General features: G+C 43.3%; 1 protein-coding gene across 1 annotated transcript; it reads right to left on the minus strand.

The window, feature by feature from the left end:
• Positions 1–3,696: 3,696 nt before the first annotated feature.
• On the minus strand, positions 3,697–7,872 carry LOC112069898 (ribonuclease P protein subunit p25-like). The gene has a single exon (XM_024137287.2). The coding sequence runs from the start codon at positions 6,789–6,791 to the stop codon at positions 5,934–5,936; it is 858 nt and encodes a 285-aa protein (XP_023993055.1). The 5' UTR covers positions 6,792–7,872; the 3' UTR covers positions 3,697–5,933.
• Between the last annotated feature and the right edge of the window lie 9,699 nt (positions 7,873–17,571).

Raw genomic sequence — 17,571 nt, forward strand, 5'->3', positions numbered from 1 at the left:
CATATGGTGCCTTGTTGTCTCATCTGATATGCTATTTCTCACCAGCCACATGTGATTTGGCTCTAGGGTAATGCTTTTGTCACAGTGTTTTATCTGTCCTCTCACTCAGGTATACACTATCCAGTTCTCCCTAACTACCCTCTCTGGATTTTACACTTGGCCCAGAATTTGTCGTGCTTGATAACGGATTCAGCAGGTCGATAGGAGATTTACTTATAGAGCCTCTATCTATGTGACCAGCATCACTGACTGGTGCCTCAGGCACCTCACTGAAAGCTGTTAACTGTATGATAACAGCGACCTGAAGTGATAACCTTCTCCAGTCTTGAGGACACACGGTTTGTTCCATATGGGCTTTATTGCAGTCGCAGCATTTMTTTTATTCAACCTTGGTTTCTCTGCTTTGCTCAGATTGATTTAATGGGTTTGAGAAGGAGGTTAATGGCTGTGTCCTCTCTAGACAGTGAAACGCAGGCAGACATTTGCTACAAAAGCACTGTTTGGTATTTCGTGATTTAAAAATATATATATTTTGAAAGATGTCATCTCAGCCAAAATATTAGAAGTACATGGGATCACACTTCTTGACAAATTGCACTATGATCGTAATTGTTCAAATCTATTTCCAGAGCTCTAAAGCCATTTTGATAAATGGATTGTATTAGGCCAATTGTTGTCCTTGCAGATWTTCCTCATGATGAAGAGAAAKGACACTTAATTCCATTTGTAAAAGGTTAACATACTCAGCAGGCATGGCTGATTTAGAACTAATACCTCTGGTGAAGTGTGATCTTGGTTTGGGACAGTATCTAATCATTTGATAAAGGAAAAACTTCTTACACTTATCAGTATTTTAATGAGTTGTTCAAAACGGATCGAGCAAGGACTACTTGACTCGTTTTCGAGTCAGATGTACAATATCCCATAAGATATAGGGAAGGGGAAGTTACTCTGAAAATATAKTTTACCAAGCTACCAATTACTTCACACTGGAAGAAGTTTAGCCACACTAAAGCTACCCTAAGAAACATAGTTTACCTAACTGAAGGGTCATTTCAGCAAGCCATGACACCCACCATCTCAGATTGTTCTGAAATCATTTATGTAGGTCGAAACAGATACGATTAGCATTCCTTGAAACATTATTTTGTTGAAATAAAGATAATTGATTGCGCCCATATTGGCCATTTTAATTTATAGGATGTATATATTCTTTAATAAATATAGTAMCTATTATCCGACTTGGACCATAATTCTACCTAACAATGATTAGGCATGAGGAATCCAATAAAACGATCAAAAGCCACCCATGGACCCTCACACTCCAACTCAACAACCAGTATACAATATCAGTTCTCTGTCTGACAGGTAGTTTGGAGCTGCTGCTTGGAGTATTGCTTCTTCATCCTTATTAATGTATTCCATGTGAATCTGGTGATGGTCTTTTCCCCCTGTTAAGAGAAATTAAAGCCATTGAAGTCGCTTGCATTTTTTACCGTAAGTTAGTGTGAAAGTACCACGTTTTGCCCACTAGATGCCACTGTTCCTGCTACTGTCACCACACCCTAATCCATTTTTCTTGTCTCTTGTATTTATTAAATAGATCACAACATTTTCTTTGGAACTTTGGGTAGAAAACCAATAACTTTTGCTCATGATGAAAATAAATTGTCAATCGTGTTTCTTGTGCTTTTTAAAGCTGGAATGACTCTAAAGTTACTTTAAAAAAACATCCAAACTACTTCATGATAAATKATCATATCTAAATCTGCAATGTCATATACTACAAGTTGCAATAACATATCACTCTGGAGTCAGATTTAAAGGAAAATACCTCTCAAAAACKAACTTTTGGTATTTGTTTCATTAGCCCACTGTTGATACAGTCCCAAAATGTTTAGCAAAATGTTTCCTTAAAACAGAATGTGTAATTTAGCCTATTCAACACAAAAACGGTTTCAAGTTAGAATTGGGCAATTCTGATGCTGTGAAAGAAAGGAAATTCTTGCCTACTTCACCAATATTTTCTTTGTGTGTAGTTCCAGTTAGCTACACATCTAAAAAGTAATTAACTACTGAAAACACTACCAAGATTTGAATTGAGTTCAACTAACAAATGTAATTAAATTACAAATTAAATTACCCCCCAGGGATACCCACAATGCAGTCGGGGGTACGCCAAATAAAAATGCGATTCATTTATTGATTTATTTAAAAAAAAAAAAAAACATTTTTATACATTTTAAAACAGTCCATTTATATTTTCCAATGGGTCTATACATTTGGGCGAGGTTTTTCCTCACATAAGTAGCCTTGTTTCACTGCCAAAAATAAAATTAAACCATCTAGTGTTCAGCAAAATAACAACACAATGTCAAATACAGGTAGTCTAGTCCAATCACATTAACCGTTACTCTCTCAGGAATTCCACTAACGGTCCGTATGTAGCCAAATGTAGCTCATTCCGTTTGCTCTAAAATTGATAAAAAGTGCAGAAACCTTACTTTTTTAACCATGTCCATAGAGCCACATACCAGCTCTACTGGTAGCACTGCTACTACCAGCAGTTCTACAACTGCATCTGTCGACGGCACAAGTTGTTCTGCTTYCACGAGCACATCCAATGCTAGCATCAGTAATTCTACATTTGTTGTTAGCCCAGCTGGCATGGACACTGACAGTTGTGAATCTGACGCAGCCAAAGAGCTACTGCCTCCTTACCCGGGAAAGAACCGACCAACAGACAGGGACGTTGGACCATCGAAGAGGCGCAAACATGATGAGAACTACATTGATTTGGGATTCACTTATATTGGGAGTAGTACCTTTCCTCAGCCACAGTGTGTTATATGTGCAAAAGTACTATATCACAACTTGATGAAACCTTCACTCTTGCGCAGACATTGAGAAACCAAAAATGCCAATTTGAAAAATAAGCCACGGGAGTTTTTTGATCAAGAATTAAGACGACTTTCGAGTAGTAAGACATGTATAAAAGCAACAGATACCATTAATAAGAAAGGGCTAGAAGAGTCTTAAATGGTGAGCTACCGAGTGGCTAGGACAGGCAAGCCCCATACAATTGTGGAGGACTTCACTCTTCCTGCTGCCGCGGATATGGCTGGGACAATGCTGGGGGCAAAGGCCAAAGAAAACGATACAGACAATGYCTTCATCAAACAACACTGTTTCACGACGCATCAGTGACATGGCAGGAGATGTTTTGAAACAATTACTGCTTCGCATACAAGACAGTGAATTCTATGCGTTACAGCTGGATGAGCCAACAGTCATGGCGGGCCTGGCACAGCTCCTGGTATCCTGTCCGTTACGTTTATGGGGGATCAATTAAGGAAGACATCCTCTTCTGCAAACCACTGGAAACCAGGACAACAGGAGAGGATATTTTTAAAGTACTGGACAGCTTTGTGACATCAAATGGACTTTGGTGGTCAAGATGTGTTGGTATCTGTACTGATGACGCAAAAGCCATGACAGGGAGACATAGTGGAGTGGTAACGCGCATGCATGCAGTTGCTCCAGATCCATGGGTACACTGATGCATCCACTGAGAAGCTCTTGCTGCCAAAGGAATGCCTGACAGCTTGAAAGACATTTTGGACACTACAGTGAAAATGGTTAACTGTTAAAGCAAGGCCCCTGAACTCTCGTGTATTTTCTGCACTATGCAGTGCAGAATGGTCGCTGCCCTATATGGGCAGCGACCATGTAACGCTTTTACAACATACAGAAGTGCGCTGGTTATCAAGGTGCAAAGTATTGACACATTTTTTTGAATTGAGAGACGAGCTTAAAGTTTTCTTTACTGACCATCCTTTTCACTTGTCTGACCACTTGCATGATGATGAGTTTCTCACATGACTGGCCTATCTGGGTGATGTTTTTTCTCGCCTGAATTATCTGAATCTAGGATTACAGGGACTCTTTCCCAATACAGATGACACAAACAACTGGATTCGTTATCCCTTTCATGCCCTGCCTCCAGTCCACTTACAGATATCTGAACAAGAGAGCCTCATTGAAATTGCAACAAGCAGTTCTGTGAAAATTTTAATTAATCAGAAGCCACTGCCAGATTTCTGTATTGGGCTGAGCTCAGAATATCCTGCCTTGGCAAATCGCGCTGTTAAGACACTGATGCCCTTTGCAACCATGTACCTTTGTGAGAGTGGATTCTTGGCCGTCACTAGCATGACAACTAAATACAGGCACAGACTGTGTGTGGAAAATGATTTAAGACTGAGACTCTCTCCAATGCAACCCAACATTGCAGAGTTATGTGCATCCTTTCAAGCACACCCTTCTCATTAACCTGTGGTTAATGTGGTATTCACAATTTTTGATGAACAAATAAAGTTTTATATGTAAGATKGCTAAATAAAGAGCAAAATTATTGATTATTATTATTTKTGCCCTGGTCCTATAAGAGCTCTTTGTCACTTCCCATGAGCCGGGTTGTGACAAAAACACTAATTCTTATGTTTAATAAATGTATTGTATAGTGTGTGTGTGGCAGGCTTACATTGATGGCAAAAAACAACATTTGAGAGTGTGCTGACCCTGGTGCTAGAGGGGGTACGCAGCTGGAGGTTGAATGTTTGAAACGGTACGGGACTATAAAAAGTTTGGGAACCACTGCTCTACTTGAACCCTAGCACTGTAGTTATGGTATGGAGTTGAGTCTGCTGCTATGGTTTCATATTCTGGAGGGACACTGACTATGTGAATTTATATCAACTTTAGTTTTGATCCTTTTCTCTAGTGTGTTGCAATGTAGTGTTGTAATCTTAACGATAATCTGTCCCTGTATTTCAGCSCCCAGCATCTGTCAGGCTGCTTGGTTCTGGAGTTGCGTCTTATCAGGGGCCATGCCATTAAATCAGCTGTCTCTTAGACAAATTTCACTCCCGTTACTCTTATCAACACATCAGCACGCTGTGATTTCCTTTTCAATCAGGACTTTGTACAGTACTATAGGCAAGGCTGAGGGATAAGAATACACAAAAAGGCTTTTCCTGCATATAGTTTATTTGAATGTTTGRATATTTGAAAACATGAGACATTTGCCATATTATGGATAGTTTAGAAATGAATGCGCYTTATGTATATCGTCCCCCCATTTGAAGGTGCCATAAGTATTTGGACAAATTCACYCATAGTGTAATAATWGTCTACATTTTAAACACTATAAGTGCCTTTGTTAAAACACTTATGACACCTTCAAATGGGGGACTAGATACATAAAGTACTTTAATTTCTAAACAGGTAAACAGATATGCATGAAAATACCCTCAAATAAAAGGTGACATTCTCTACTGTCACATCATATGAAACGTTTGATCTCAAATCCAAAATGCTGGCGTATAGAGCAAAATTAAACATTTTAGCTTCCCTGTCCAAATAAATACGTAGGGGAGTGTRGATATTCTGTGTATTCATTACAATATGCATTTGAACAGATTTGCAGTTGTAGGATATAATTAGGAAAACAGAACTACAATGTTCAAAAGGTATTGTCAGTCTACTGAAWGCAGAAATCTGGGATCTTGGGTGATTGGTCACTCTGTGTTGTGTTGATGTTTTAAAATAAGATACGTGTGCTGTCATGTCTAAGCTCTTACAGTGTGACATATAGTATGATGATATTAAGTATCTCTGGGCACAAAGGCGAACGATTGATTGTGCTGAGAAATGGGTTCAATAAATGCTGTATCTACAGAGACAAGCTTTCAGGTCCTATTTTGACTGACCTCTGGAGGATGGGGTGGGCAGGGTGCTCAGTTCTCCTCAGAAAGCACGGTTCTGTCTGAGTGAATGTTCTGATTGTTTCAGCACTGTGCTTCAGTGGAGGGCAGTGCAGAATGAACTCCTATGATCCTTCCCACTCAACTGTTTGATACCAGTTCAGTCAGTCAGTTAGCCAGGGGGGTGGACAGAGCCAGAGTCCCGTCATCCAGACCCAGACACACTCTCTTAGATTCAGGGAAACTGCTGTATGGGGACAGACCAAGAGGTCTCTTGCTGGCTGTCTGTGGGGCATCCACACTGTCTCTGTCCTCCCAGAGAGCACTGAGAGTCTCAGGGGGCTGGTAGCCGGGCTCCTGGGGGTCCAGGGGGTCTTTGGACAAAAGGATGCTGATGGAGGGGACGGTCCTGTGAACAGTCATCTCCGATGCCCCCCCTTCGTGGCTYTCCCACACCTCCCTCACACCCTTGTAGCGCAGCTTGGTCAGCTGGTGCAGAGACCCCACTTTTCTCTTCATGATCTCAGCGCATGTGATGGTCTTGGTGACGGCACGACCTGACCCAGAGAAAACAACCTGCCTCAGGCCACCGCCTCCACTAACCCCAACACCACTGACATCCCCCTGCATGCGAGCCATGGCGAAACCCATGAGRTTACGGATCTTACTGCCCTCCTTGACACGCATCTCCAGCACTCCTGAGGCCAATCCTGGGAAGGGGCACGGGCAGTCCTCCTCTGTGCGACACACCTTCTTGAACCCACCCTGGCCYGGTTTGAGTGCAGCGGGAGGTGGAGGTAGAGGTGTAGGCACCGGGGTGGGCTGTGTGTTGGAAACACTGTTGACAGTGCAGGAGGGCTGCCCACTGTAAGGCTGAACCTGATATACTGGGCACCTAGCTGGGGTCACACCGGTTTCCATTGGGGCTTGTGCATTCCCTCCAGGTCCGGTGTATGGTCTGACAGAGTCCCTGCCCTGATACTGGCTTTGAAGGCTGGCCCCTCCAACTCCACAGCCGGAATACATGTCTTCACTCCTGTATCTTCTMCAATCATAAAAGTCCAGTCAGAGACTCTTACTCATATGGGATCCAGCACAGCATTGTTTTCTTATTCTCGTTATAGGTTTCTTTTTTCTGTAGACGTCTGCGAAAGTTTCAAGGCTTCAGACATGAATATTATCCGGCTCGCAGAAAGTGCTTTCAATAGAGTCTTTCATACTGCTTTACAGACAGCTGAAAAAATAAGWTAAACGCTGGGTGGTGAATTGAGAATACAAATGGGGCAATTCAAGATGTAAAAAAAATAATACTTGAAAATGCATAAATTCTCAGCTGAAGTGTCCTTTCTCTTGTTTTCTTTCGATGAGCCTTTATCCTTGTAACCTGGATACTTCGATGCTTCAGTCTAACTTTTCAAGAGAAAATGGTTACTTTACACAACACACTCAATACACCTCTCACTTAGGGTTCAGATCCAGCATTTATCAGTTGGATTCATATCATTCATATCATCTCACTTTCTGGGACGGTCCAGTTGATTAGCATCTCTTCTCCTTTCGTGGACCTCTTGGCCAAGGTGCTCTGGGGGAGCTGTCCCCTGCAGGGCTGGGCCAGGRGTGGCTGTAGGCTGGAACCCTGGGCGTCCTGCCTGGAACTCTGTGTCTCTGTCTCCAGTTATGCTCTAGAAAGTGTGCCCTCTGTTTCCCCACAAAGAGACGTAAGGGACAGGAGCTGCTTCACAAATGCTCGCAGGAGGAGTGTCTACTCTGTGTGGTTGGGGGGGGAGCATGAGGAAAAGGGGGGACAGCCCTCTTAAAGGTACAGGCCTTTCATATCTCAGATGAACACTTTCCCTCCACAATAGAAACCTGCCATGGAGGGGAGGGGGGTTATGTCCCTTTTAAGAGCCGTAGCGAGCACAGATCCCGGGCAACTTTGTCAATCTCTTTAGAGGACGTTCCAGTGCATGTGTTCAATGTACATGACTGATTAAACCTGATTTCTGAAATGGAGACTCAGTGAAGCTTTAAAAATGCATTTTCGGCTGTGAAACAATGAATTACATTAGCATGGTTATAATTGAAAACATCATTCAAAGAGCCAGTTAAAGTCAGTGGCATTATATTGCACTGTACTTAGCCTTTATCCTATTAGATGTTTTTGTCCATTATTATTTACATAATGTGGTGTTAATGGCTTCATTGTTCAAGCAATCATGAGTCCACTGAGGTGTATGTCTCTCATGGATGAGTTGTTATACTGTTACAAGGTTGGAAACAATCTCATGATGATCAAGGACATGTGGATCACAGAAGCATAGAGCCATTACTTATATCACCAAAGTATTGTTGTGATGGGGCAAGGGTAGGTCTGCACATTAGTGTGCTGGAGGCACCTCCAGGTGAGATGGTGTCGTAGTGGTGACAGGTAGGCTAATAAGCAGACTAATGGACCCTCCATCACCAGAGGAGGGCGCTGTCACACTCTCCTGTCCCGGCCCAGACAGCTGCAGTGTCTCTGAGCCCAGCCTCCTGGAAGACAGGTGGATTTGTTTAGGCCTGTGACTGACAGATGGGAAAATTGGTAAAGACAGCCCACTGAGGCTGAACCTATGAGGCTAGGAGAGAGGCGCAGAACTCCTAACTGTTCTCTAATCACTCCTCTGAGGGCACACACTGGGAATAAGAACCACGCTATATCTGGGACTAGTCCATGAAGGTAATTCACATTGGCATGGGTATTATTTTGGATCCCCTAAGGAAAATCAAAGAAAATAAGGAGGCTTGCTGTTTTCACATGCCATGGTGTTATTTAAATCAGTATTAAATGTTGTATTCTAGTCCAAGTTTCTATGATTGAGAAGCACCATTTCTTCACCAATGAATACTGAGAACACATTTGCCAATTTTGTTTATTTTCTCACCAACCACTTTATTATAGCCAATGTGTGTGTATCTCAAATGCATGGGACTGGAGAGCTATTCATCATCTGAACCCATTCTACCCACTGCTGGAGACATAGCAACAAATGTCTCTGTTTTCTTTCTACTCKGATATAGAGAAGGAGGAGGGAGTTGGGGGACCAAACCAAAGTGATCATTCTGCTGTTTGGGAGAAATTACCCTCATCAGTCATAAGGAGATGCACAGCTGCCTAAGGAGATCTGGTGATGTTACTGCATAATAAACTAAGAGAGAGAGAGAGAGAGAAAGAGGGAGAGAGAAAAGGGCTGATTTAAGTGCACASAGGTTAAACTACATGATAAAAAGCTGCCAGTAATCACTCCCACTTCACAACCTGTTTTTAGCACATTTCACTGTGCATTTGAAAAATAATGATCTATCCTCTATTTTCTAAATAACTACATGAAAACATCATACATTTCCATCAGACTGTATTTGTACCTTTTCGAGAGAGAGGAGCTTTTAGAACGGTGGTGGTGTTTAATGACAAAGAGAGCAGTTGCAGCTCACGCTTGGTCACTCACCCTCTCACACCTCCTCCACGGCTGCCCTCTGCTCCCACACCTCTCCAAACACTCCTACCTTTATCTGTCTTCCTCTGACACCTCTGCTCTGACTGCAGGCAGGCAGGCACTCTATCTCTCTCAAATACTGTTCTCTTTACTCCTCCTACAGTTTCTCTTAGCCTTCTCTTCTGCATGTATACCAGCATTTATTCACGCACAAAAACTATTTATTCTTAAAGACTGACAAATAGCAGTTGTTCTGTCTAGCTCCTCTCTGCTTACCTTGGATGGCATAGCTGCTGGTGTTGTGAATTGTAACACGGACTCTGTTGTTTTGTTTCTGTACTGCAGAGTAGTTGGAGAGGGGCTTGTGTTGCTGGCAGAACTGCACACAGCCTCACAGTTCTTGCTGTGGCAGCCTCTCACTCGCTTTACGTTAACCGCAAGAGTTTCACGGTCATCAACCAATGCTGGCCTGGAGGCTGTCATTTCCCTCAGTGTGGAGCTCGCCCGCGGCTCTGCTGCCGTTCTGCCCCACAAACTCCCAGCCGTTCCCGGTGGGGTACAGAGTTGCTCTCTCCACACACACACACACACACACACACACACACACACACACACACACACACACACACACACAACACACACACACACCACACACACACACACACACACACACACACCACACACACACACACACACACACACACACACACACACACACACACACACACACACACACACACACACACCACACGTGCATGCTCAGCATAAGGCAGGCCATTTCAGCAATTACAGGAACATGGCAAGACACAATGAAGCAGGGTCCGCCATCAGGAGGGAAATAGAGAGAGACCAGGAAAAATGCTGATGCCATTAATAAGAGACTTTATGAGGGAGGTGGGGGTGGAGGGGTACATGACCCTCTCAGTGTTGTCATCACTTCAGGATGAGATTGATTGGTCTATGTGTTAGTGTGTGTCAAATGGCAATAATATCAAGGTGTCACCCATGACTCCATGATGTGGCTTCCCCGCCATCTCTCCTCTTCTCTTCCACTTGCTCTCTCTCTACATGCACAATGACTCCTCTCATGCAGCCACTGCTTTCTCCTCAGCACTGCAATGCAGATGTGAGCCTCACATGATGGCAGGAACTTTCATTGAGAGAGAGAGAGAGAGAGAGAGAGAGAGAGAGAGAGAGAGAGAGAGAGAGAGAGAGAGAGAGAGAGGTAATTGACAGAGGGAAGGTGATCTAGTGCCACCAAGAGGGTATAGGCAAGGATTAAGAAAGTTTCAGTACATAGAACAAAGGAAGGAGAGAAAGTAAACAAACACCATAGCACAGAAAAACAGACGGGGAAACTCTTGATTTATGAGAATGGACTTTGAAAGTCCTCTGTTATACACTACATGGCCAAAACACCCCTTCAAATGAGTTGATTTGGCTATTTCAGCCACACCCGTTCCTGACAGGTGTATAAAATCGAGCACCCAGCCATTTCTCCAGAGAGAAACATTGGCAGTATAAAGGCCCGTACAGAAGAGCTCAGTAACTTTCAGCGTGGCACTGTCATAGGATGCCACCTTTCCAACAAGTCAGTTCGTCAAATTTCTGCCGTTCTACAGCTGCCCCTGTCAACTGTAAGTGCTGTTATTGTGAAGTGGAAACTATCAACAACGGCTCAGCCGCAAAGTGGTATTCCACACAAGTACTGAAGCGRGTAAAAATCGTCTGTTCTCGGTTGCAACACTCACTACTGAGTTCCAAACTGCCTTTGGAAGCAAAATCAGTACAGCAACTGTTCGTCAGGAGGTTCATGAAATGGGTTTCCATGGCTGAACAGCCGCACGCAAGTCTAAGATCAGCATGYGCAGTGCCAAGAGTCAGCTAGAGTGGTGTAAAGCTTGCCGCCATCGGACTCTGGAGCAGTGGAAACGCGTTCTCTGGAGTGATGAATCACGCTTCACCATCTAGCGAATCTGGGTTTGGCGGCTGCCAGGAGAACGCTACCTGCCCAAATAAATAAATAAATAATAGACATATACAGTGCCTTGCAAAAGTATTCATCCCCCTTGGCGTTTTTCCTATTTTGTTGCATTACAACCTGTAATTTAAATTGATTTTTATTTGGATTTCATGTAATGGACATAATTTGGTGAAGGGAAATGAAAAAAATGACAGGTTTAAAAAAAAAAAGAAGAAATAAAATATGAAAAATGGTGCCTGCATATGTATTCACCCCCTTTGAAATGAAGCCCCTAAATAAGATCTGGTGCAACCAATTACCTTCAGAAGTCACATAATTAGTTAGATTGCACACAGGTGGACTTTATTTAAGTCTCACATGATCTGTCACATGATCTCAGTATATATATACACCTGTTCTGAAAGGCCCCAGAGTCTGGAACACCACTAAGCAAGGGGCACCACCAAGCAAGCGGCACTATGAAGACCAATGAGCGTGCCAAACAGGTCAGGGACAAAGTTGTGGAGAAGTACAGATCAGGGTTGGGTTATAAAAAAATATCCGAAACTTTGAACATCCCACAGAGCACCATTAAATCCATTATTTAAAAAAGGAATGAATATGGCACCACAACAAACCTGCCAGGAGAGGGCCGCCCACCAAAACTCACAGACCAGGCAAGGAGGGCATTAATCAGAGAGGCAACAAAGAGACCAAAGATAACCCTGAAGGAGCTGCAAAGCTCCACCACGGAGATTGGAGTATCTGTCCATACGACCACTTTAAGCCATATACTCCACATAGCTGGGCTTTACGGAAGAGTGTCCAGAAAAAAATAAGCAAACATGTTTGGTGTTCACCAAAAGGCATGTGGGAGACTCCCCAAACATATGGAAGAAGGTACTCTGGTCAGACAAGACTAAATTTGAGCTTTTTGGCCATTAAGGAAAACGCTATGTCTGGTGCAAACCCAACACCTCTCATCACCCCAAGAACCCCATCCCCACAGTTAAGCATGGTGATGGCAGCATCATGCTGTGGGGATGTTTTTAATCGGCAGGGACTGGGAAACTGGTCAGAATTGAAGGAATGATGGAAGACGCTAAATATCGGGAAATTATTGAGGGAAACCTGTTTCAGTCTTCCAGAGATTTGAGACTGGGAAGGAGGTTCACCTTCCAGCAGGACAATGACCCTAAGCATACTGCTAAAGCAACACTTGAGTGGTTTAAGGGGAAACATTTAAATGTCTTGGAATCTGTGGTATGACTTAAAGATTGCTGTACACCAGTGACACCCATCCAACATGAAGGAGCTAGAGCAGTTTTGCCTTGAAGAATGGGCAAAAATCCCAGTGGCTAGATGTGCCAAGTTTATAGAGATATACCCCAAGAGACTTGCAGCTGTAATTGCTGCAAAATATGGCTCTACAAAATATTGACTTTGGGGGGGGGTGAATAGTTATGCATGCTCACGTTTTCAGTTTTTTTGTCTTATTTCTTGTTTGTTTCACAATAACAAATATTTTGCATCTTCAAAGTGGTAGGCATGTTGTGTAAATCAAATGATACAAACCCCCCAAAATCTATTTTAATTCCAGGTTGTAAGGCAACAAAATTGGAAAAATGCTAAGGGGGAGTGAATACTTTTGCAAGCCACTATATATATATATATATATATTAGTGCCAACTGTAAAGTTTGGTGGATGAGGAATAATGGTCTGGGGCTGTTTTTCATGGTTTGGGATAGGCCGCTTAGTTCCAGTGAAGGGAAGTATTAACGGAACAACATACAATGACATCCTAGAAGATTCTGTGCTTCCAACTTTGTGGCAATAGTTTGGGGAAGGTCCTTTCCTGATTCAGCATGACAATGCCCCCGTGCACAAAGCAAGGTCCATACAGAAATGTTTTGTCGAGATTGGTGTGGAAGAACTTGACTGGCCTGCTCAAACACCTTTGGGATGAATTGGAACGCCGACTGCGAGCTAGGTCTGATCGCCCAACATCAGTGACTGACCTCACTAATGCTCTTGTGGTTGAATGGAAGCAAGTCCCCGCAGCAATGTTCCAACATCTACTGGAAAGCCTTCCCAAAAGAGTGGAGGCTGTTTATAGCAGCATAGGGGAGACCAAGTCAATGTTAATGCTCATGATTTTGGAATGAAATGTTTGACGAACAGGTGTCCACATACTTTGGCCATGTAGTGTACCATCTCTGTGGAACTATGAGGAAACCTTTTTTTTTTCTCCACAAATGCATTTTCTGAAGCCATTGTAGGTTACTCCCTAACAAGCATGTCATCCCAGAAAACATTTCCTAATCCATGACATTTTGAATGTGACATTTAAAGAGATGATTGAGAGCTGTTATTCTCTGCTCTGAGGTACATTTGTGTACTGTGTTTGATTAACTCCATGGACTCTAACTGTAATTGGCAGAGTCTACCTGTTAATGGCAAACACACACAGGCACAAACACATGCTGTTCTCTCCAGCCCCAGGCTACAATTAATGGATTTTATTGGAAATGTTTTTGATCAATTAAATTAAGGCAAATTAACATGCCATGTGAAACAAATGCTAATAGCTAATGATGGCTCCTAGCGACTACGAGTTAATACCAGGAGTTCCATTTAGAGGCGTACCGGTGCTCAAAACAACAAACAACACAACTAAAAAAACAGATGAAGAGCAGTAGTGTCACGGAGAACAGCATGTCTTAATAACACTTAACACTAAGCACCATCAGAGATGCTGATTAGAGCCCTACAGATAATCTCCTATTAAAATGACTTGTTAGTTGTTATCCTTTGATGGCTGGTCTACAGCAGCAGCACAGGACAAGGTAGTGGCCCAGGTTGTGGGTGTCGTTAGTTTCCCAGAGGGCTGCCTCAGTCATAAACACTCTCCTGCCACTGTTTCCAGATGGCCACGGCCCGATAGTGCCCGAGTCCGGTGCTTTGCCACTTCCTACCGAGCACATTCGTACCGGGTCAATGCTTCCTCCGACACGCTACACACTGCAGAGGAGAGGAGGGTGGCTAATCCTACCCAGCATGCCACACTCTGGAAACTAAATGCAAATGTGTGTCTATGGATGAAACACTGTGTGTGTGTGTGTGTGGACTGTGTTCCAAGTGTGTATTCTAAAATCGATTTGCCTCAGTAGGTTCTTTGGTGAGTATGTCCGTGTGACCTCTTCCAAATATTCTGGGACATGTTTCACAACTGCTAGAATGACTTCAGAGTGTAACTGCGGTAAGCTTCAAAAGACCCGTCGTGTGCAGACACATTTACAGGTCCAGACCAGATTTGTCCCGTTTTTAATTGCATCGGAGAGCAATCATTCTCTGCCCCACAAATCCTCTGTAAAGCCGCAGCACGTTACAATGGAACCATAATTGCAGGAGTTTAATTGCCTGCCAATGTTCTGCTGCTCTCAGTGCCTGCTAGCATTGGAGAGCTCAATAATTAGAAACAGGGAAAAATTAGGTGCCAATTTTGTGTTGGCAATTATCATAATGTAAAATAAGTGCCATTAGTATTGTTAGCCCAGTGGTATGGTGTCCTGTGACACTTGTCCTGTACCCCTCTCAGCTGCTGGAGTCAACTTTTGATTTCCCTGTAGCCTTTGCACCCCCGCCATCACTGATTTGGTGTTTAGGCTCTCAGAGGAGGCAGCTCATTGGGTGGAGACTAGCAAACTGCCTCAACTAAAAACATCACTAGCCTCAAGTACTATGAGGATGATTACAGCATCAGACCCTTGTTTCCATACAGGTAAACAATGAAGTGTTCACCCATTTGAGAGTTTAACCAAATGTATGAGTTCTACCTCAACTGAGATACACTGATTGTACAAAACATCAATAACACCTTCCTATTATTGAGTTGGAACCTCCTTTTTGCCCTCAGAACAGCCTCAATTCATTGGGGCATGAACTCTACAAGGTTTCGAAAGCGTTCCACAGGGATGCTGGCCCATGTTGACTATTCTTGATATACACAGGAAACTGTTGAGCGTGACAAGCCCAGCAATGTTGCATCTGGTACCTACTACCATACCGCGTTCAAAGGCACTTAAATATTTTGTCTTGCCCATTCACCCTCTGAATGGCACACATACACAATCCATGTCTCAATTGTCTCAAGGCTTAAAAATCCTTCTTTAACTTGTCTTCTCCCCTTCATCTACACTGATTGAAGTGGATTTAACAAGTGACATTGATAAGGCATCATAGCTTTCACCTGGATTCACTTGGTCAGTCTACTGTATGTCATGGAAAGAGCAGGTGTTCTTAATGTTTTGTACACTCAGTGTATATACAGACAATATTATATTACTATTATAAATAGCAACACAACTGAGAGGATGGGGAATTCATTTCATTGTTAAGCTAGATGTATTTGTATGCAGCTGTACCAGGGAAAAGTCCCTGGGCAAAAAACAAGAAGTGCTCATAAACGAATGAAAAAGAAAATGACTTTGGGATGCAGGAAGTCCTTCAGCATTAAGGTTGGAACAACTCTCAGCGGCTCTCAAGCAATCAAGCGTGGGGATTTACACAAGATTTTAATTTGGATGCATTATCCAATCCCTCTCGGACTGAAAAGCTGGCAATTGCTTAGACAAAAGATATGCATTGATAAGTGTTGAAGGTCAACAAGCTGCAACAGTGAAGATATCAGCAGTTGGTCCACAACAGAAACACGTAGCTACACACACACACACACACACACAGCCACAAAATATAAACCTCAGACTTCACACGTTACATGATAGTCTCCACACAGATCCTACAGTGAGTCTCTGCTATAACTCAGATCAAAGCTTATGATCAGTCCAATGTTTTTGTTTCACAGTGTGTTTGAAAGCTGCTCGGCACATGGCTTACACTTCCTCATGCTGCCGGGAAGCCGTGAAGCTAAATGAGGGTCTGTGTTAAGAATAAAAGAAGGATTAAATGAACAACACTGTCTGAGGAGAGAGGCAGCCCTTTCAGCATACTGTATGTATATGGTAGGTGAGAAAGAATATTCTTGTGCTTTTTCTCATCCCTGACGCATTATTGAATGGCCTGCACCTTCTCTCGCCTCAAAGMATTCTGCTGATGGAATCAAAATCCCTTTCACAGATTTAAATGAGGTGTGCTCTGCTGTGAGTGGTATTGAAAAAGCATTTGTCGGAACAGAGCCTCGCAGAAGCATCCTTAAATACAAGGCAATCACCGTCTAACACAGAGACGAGGCAGGCGGAGAGGTGTGCCCAGACTGCAGAGTGGAAGAGGACAGATGATTATGATGGTAATAAGCAATAAACCAAAACAAAGTCATCCCTGAATCCCTCGCTTTTCTCTCTGCACCACCCAGCAATATTGACAGGGCCTTTTTTTAGTCAACGGGCTAAGCTACAATTTAAAAGTCATTTCTCATTATTTGCCTTGAATCCATATACTGTAGACGTACGTTCTAATCTGTCAAAGCCTTGATAGGGAGCAGTAGTCAGAGATCCACATCATGCATAACATGCCTATTCAATATCAACTATGCCCTGGCCCGCTTTCATCAGAACATATTGACACGTTCAAATGTGAAACCCGGCACATGCAGTGTTTTTTTTCTTCCCTGCTGAGCTTCTGGTCTACATACTGAGGACATTTTGAAGGCATTTTCCCATCTCCGTGATAATGGACTGGTGCCGATCTGAGAGTGGTTCTGCCATACATGCTCCAGGGACACCTCCTTATGTCAGACCTGAGCAGGGAGGAGGAGTAGAAGGTGGAGGAAGATGAGGAGGAAATTAGAATGAGGGGAGAGGAGGAAGATGAAGAAGAATGAGTAGCCCTTTTAATTCTACCCTGGTCTAATGAAAGGCTGTCAGGGGCGACACCACAATGAAAGTACCCCTCAAATGTACTTCTATTGTGGAACCCTGGCACTACAGGGGAGTGTGTGGAGCAGGCAGACAGGGTGCCGAGACAACCATTATTATGCCTGCAAAGAGCAGGGTCTGGCAGAGAGGAGGACAGAGAAGAAAAGAGAGTAGAAGATTGCAGCTGGAATTGTCAAACTGTGGCAGTAGTGGGCTTCAGTCACTTTATCAGTGCCAGAGCAGGGCCTCTTCCTCCCATCTAGAGAGACTATTCTCTCCCCCCTTCTCTCCCCCTCCAACCAGGAAAACACACTCTCTCACCCTGAAAGCTGAAAGCAATCACCCTTCTTGTCTTTTCTCTCTTCCCCTTTCTCTCTCTGCCACTATCTCTTCTCTCAATTTCTCTTTTTCTCTCGCCATCTCTGTCCCTCTTTGTTTATTGTGAACAGTACATCAAACACAAAGGCTGTCGGTTGAGAGCATGATCAGCTTG

The sequence above is a fragment of the Salvelinus sp. IW2-2015 genome, unplaced genomic scaffold, assembly GCF_002910315.2.
Source record: "Salvelinus sp. IW2-2015 unplaced genomic scaffold, ASM291031v2 Un_scaffold1143, whole genome shotgun sequence".
Taxonomy (NCBI): Eukaryota; Metazoa; Chordata; class Actinopteri; order Salmoniformes; family Salmonidae; genus Salvelinus; species Salvelinus sp. IW2-2015.